General features: G+C 59.1%; 1 protein-coding gene across 1 annotated transcript in view; it reads left to right on the top strand.

Moving 5' to 3' along the window:
• The first annotated feature begins 719 nt into the window (after positions 1-719).
• NINJ1 (ninjurin 1) overlaps positions 720-4,181 on the top strand; it is a 40,963-nt gene continuing 37,501 nt past the window's right edge. The window contains exons 1-2 of the mRNA XM_019504612.1: positions 720-860; positions 965-1,144. Of these exons, the coding sequence (XP_019360157.1) occupies positions 720-860; positions 965-1,144 (321 nt within the window). The remainder of the gene's footprint in view (positions 861-964; positions 1,145-4,181) is intronic.

Here is a 4,181-nt window from a genome sequence, read left to right as displayed (position 1 = left end):
GTCTTGTGTATGGTTGAGTAAGCCAGTAGCGTGCTTCCCCTCCTCCCTCCTATGCACCCTTGTTTGTATTTTTGTGTTCTGCACAGCCTCAGCCCCAGCCCCAGCCCCTCACACACACAGCAACCCCACCTCCCCAACACACACAGTCCCTGAACCCAGTGCAGCTGAAGGAGGCACTCTAGACCCCTCTACAGCAAGCCACCTTCTTACCCACAGGTAGAGGGGAAGCACACAGCTCTCCCTCCTGCACCCCACCTGACCCCTTCCCATCTAGCCTCCCATGGCAAGGCAAGAGGCCCCCAAAGGGGCTGTCATGTTGTCAGACCCCAACCAGGGGACAGCCAATGAGATAGGGGAGACCTTGCCCTAGCCAGTCTCCCCCAGAGGGCCACAGTGTCCCCTAAACCCAACAAGGGCAGGGGAAAATGCAAGGGATCCTATTCCTCCTTCTCTATAGGGGGTTGGAAGGGTAAAGGGAATGCAAACAAAGCCAGACTACCAACACCTGCAGAGCCTCATTAGCAGGTGCCCTGCACACTCTGCCTTCTCCCAGCTCTGCAAGTCTGGCTGCTCAGCCCAGCAGCCAGAGCTATGCCCAGGAGGCTCTAGGGAAACCTGCAGCCTTGAGGCCTGGGCTTGCCACTACCTCTGACCACACCACCTCAGACAGCCAGGGCCCCCTCCCCAACATCAGCAGGCACAATGGGGTGCACTGTGACATGCCTGAGATAGAGCCACCACCCTTTGAAACCTCTGTGCAGGTGCTTGCTTGGGACCCAAAGATTTTGGTGACCTCTAGACATTATGGCAAGAGTGTTATGGAGGCTGCTGTGCAGGAGATGGTGGACAAGGGGCTTGCAGTAGGGAGCAAACATGTCCCCCTTGAGGCCTTGAAAGAGCTGGGGACCTGGGTTGTCCTCAGCCCCATCCCCCCCCCAATCCCTAACTCAAGTCTTTCCTGCAGGGCCTGGGGACAGTCCTCCTCTCAGTCACCATCCTCCTGCTGGGCTGCCAGGACCTCAGCCTTCAGCACATCCAATTCTCCTGCTGCCAGGTCACCACCCAGCTGGCAGTGGAGATGAGGGGGACCTTTATGGTCCCCTTCCAGGAGTCCCTCAACTACATCTACTACTCAGCAGGGGAGGTAAGGTGCTTCTGGTAGCAAGATTCCCCCTCAGTCAACAATGGGGGACACTACAGGTCGCTGCCAAGGAGAGGGCTGCCACTACCACTGGTACCCCAGCCTCAGCATCCAGTTCCCCACAAGCTCTGGGGGCTCCACAGCACAGCCACCAGCAGGGTCCCAAAATGGGGTACGCTGGCAAGGGAGGGTAGCAAGGGAGGTAGGCCTGCCCCTTGGCTGAATGGGTGCTGGTCCTGTAAAGGCAGTGATCTGTTGCCCAGAGCAAAACAAAGCACAAGGCCCAGGGGCAGTTCGGGTCCTCTGATATGGAGAAGGTCTGCCTCTCATCACCTAAGAGGGGGGCTGACTTTGACATCATGCTCACCACCTCCTGCGCTGCACCACAAATCCCACCCTCAGGAAAAATTAAAAAGATAGTTGTCACCATCACGGAGAAGGGCCCAGGATAGTACAGCTGTCCTGTGGTAGAGAAACCCATGATGGAGACCCCCAGCTCTGCCAGGTGCAACCTGCCTCCCCAGTCTCAGCCATCCATGGCATGGGTCTGGCAGCAAAGTCCTCCCCCTCTGACTATCTGGGGGAGCCCTGATGGAGAAGAGTCCCTTTCCCAGAGCTCTGAGGGCACTATACCACCCAGGTGCCCAAATCATCACCTCCATCCCTGATTGAAGCTGCCCCTGCCACAGACCCCAGTGTGTCCTGTGGCCCCAGAACTGAAGGCTGAGAAGCAGGGTCCCCCACTGAATACCTCCTTGACCCTAAGAAAGACCCTATAGAGGCTCTCCTGCCATTGTCCTACCATGCAGTCCTCTTCCCACTTCCCCCCAAAGGACAGCAGCTCTCCCTCTGTCAGTGGTGGGGGGATGTAGAGGACCAGGTGGTGTTCTACTGGGCCTCAATGTGTGTGGCTGCAAGACAGGTCTCTGAAGTTGCCAGGTACTCTCCGTCCTCTGTGCTTTTCCTGCAGGAGACCCATATGACTCCAGCTGTTGAAGTTAGAGTGGGGAAACAGGGTCTACTTCAGCCACCTGCCAGAGATAGCCTGTGGGGTGGCAACCCTGTTCTCCCTGGGTCTGCTGCCAGAGGTCCTTCTTGTCATTGAGGTGGGGCCAGGCCACCTGCTTCATCTCCAGATCCAAGTACAGGGGCTCATCCTCAACCTGGTAAATAGGTATGCGCCTGTGCATGACCTGGAGTTGGCCTGTTTCTATCGATAGGTGGATGCCTACCTCAGGATCCTGAGCCCTCACAAGTGCCTGGTCCTCAGTAGGGAATTTAATGCTACTCTTGAGGCACAGGACCATACTGCCAATGAGTGGAGCTGAGCTGCCACAGACGTCATCAGGGAGATCATCACTGACCACTCCCTGGTAGGCATCTGGCATACCCACCACCTGATGACACCAAAAACTCCACCTTTTCCAGGGTGGAGGAGCAATGGGCATGCCAGTTGTGGTTGGATCAAATCTACATGTCCATGCTAAATACTATCCAAGTCTACACCCCCAGCACTAGGCTGGCCCCTTTCAGTGACCACCATCTTGTATATGCTCAGCTCACACTGCAGCCTGAGCAACCAGGGCTGGCTGACTGGTACTACAACAACAGCCTGCTGGAGGACATAGGCTTTGTGATCACCTTCTGGGAGACCTGGCTGGCCTGGCACAGGCAGCAATATGACCAACACCTCTTCTACCTGTGAGGTCTTGCCAAGCAGGATCTGAAGGAGCTGCCTGATTTCTTCCAGGACCGTCTCAGGGCCTGGAGGCTGGTCTCCAGGTCCCCAGAGACCATTGCCCAGGGTGCCAACCTCCTCACTGAGCCCCTGCTGAAAATCCCCCAGCTGGTGATGCCAGCAATGGAGGTGCCCTGAGTATGCCAGAGGAAGTCCTGGCCAACATCAGTTGTATTGGGGACCTCCTGGACTATGCCAGGCAGGGGTGGGTGAATCCCTCTGCACTGACCAGGCCCATGGTGCTGCCCACACCACGTTCCCTGCTGCGTATTCCTGGAGGTATAAAGGCTGCCCTGCCACCCACTGCCCTCACCTATATCAACCAGATCCTGTGCCAGGGCAGTCCTCACCCCTTAGTATTTTCTAGCCCTCCAGAGCCAACTGTTGGGCCACTGGATCAGCAGGTCTCATGGCACTCCACACCCCACCCCACACCACCATCTTAGCAGGCTGGGGGATACCAAGCCAGTCTGCTTCTGAACAGCCCAGCCCAGCCCAGCCGCTCTACACACTCATGCTCCGCAATCCATCTTCCCTCCTGTCCTGCATCCTGCCCTGACAAGTGGCAGGATACCCTAGGCGAGGTCCCCCGTGGACAAGTCTGTAATCCACTTGATCCCATGAGCCACCAGGGACATCAGCTGGCAGCTATTCCACAGAGCTGTCGCCAGGGGTGTCTCTGGCATGCTTTATGGACACCCGGCACGTGCCCTTCTGCCGAGGGAGACCCCGGCGCGCCCGGCTGCAGCCCCTCTTCCACCTCCTCCCGAGGTCTGCTGCCCGGCTCCCCACAGCTTGCGCCCAAGCGCCAGGACCCCCTGGCCGCCTCCCCGAGCTCTGGCCATCTATAGCACCAGAAAGGAGGCTCTGGCGAGGGGAATCGGAGCCAGCCTCTTTCTGTGGCTCTTCTGCTCATGTCTTCGGGCAGCGTCCCCGGCAGTGTCCACAGGCTCCCTCCATCATCCAGGGGCAGTGTCCCCGGTGAATCCCTTGTCAATAACCCAGGGCCTCACTCCCCTTCCTGTTTTCTCTTTATTTGTGCCCCGGAGGCAGTCACCCTGTCCTGTCCTGTCCTGTCCCCCCCGGGGGCCTGATGCTCCCCGACGGGCACGCCCGTGGCCCGTGTCACGTAGGGCCTGTTCCCCTGCCCCTGCCCCTCCAGCACCGAGGTCCGGGCAGGCCGCTCTCCACCCGCCCCAGCCAGGGTCCCGGCCGCGGCTCGGACCGCCCTCCCGGCTGCTCGGGGCCGGCCCAGGAAGGGGCGGGAGGCAGCGGGCCCAGCCGAGCGCTCCGCACCTGCGG

The sequence above is a fragment of the Gavialis gangeticus genome, unplaced genomic scaffold, assembly GCF_001723915.1.
Source record: "Gavialis gangeticus isolate Ggan-Ray unplaced genomic scaffold, GavGan_comp1, whole genome shotgun sequence".
Lineage (NCBI taxonomy): Eukaryota > Metazoa > Chordata > Crocodylia > Gavialidae > Gavialis > Gavialis gangeticus.
This window is presented reverse-complemented; position numbering and strand designations above follow the sequence as displayed.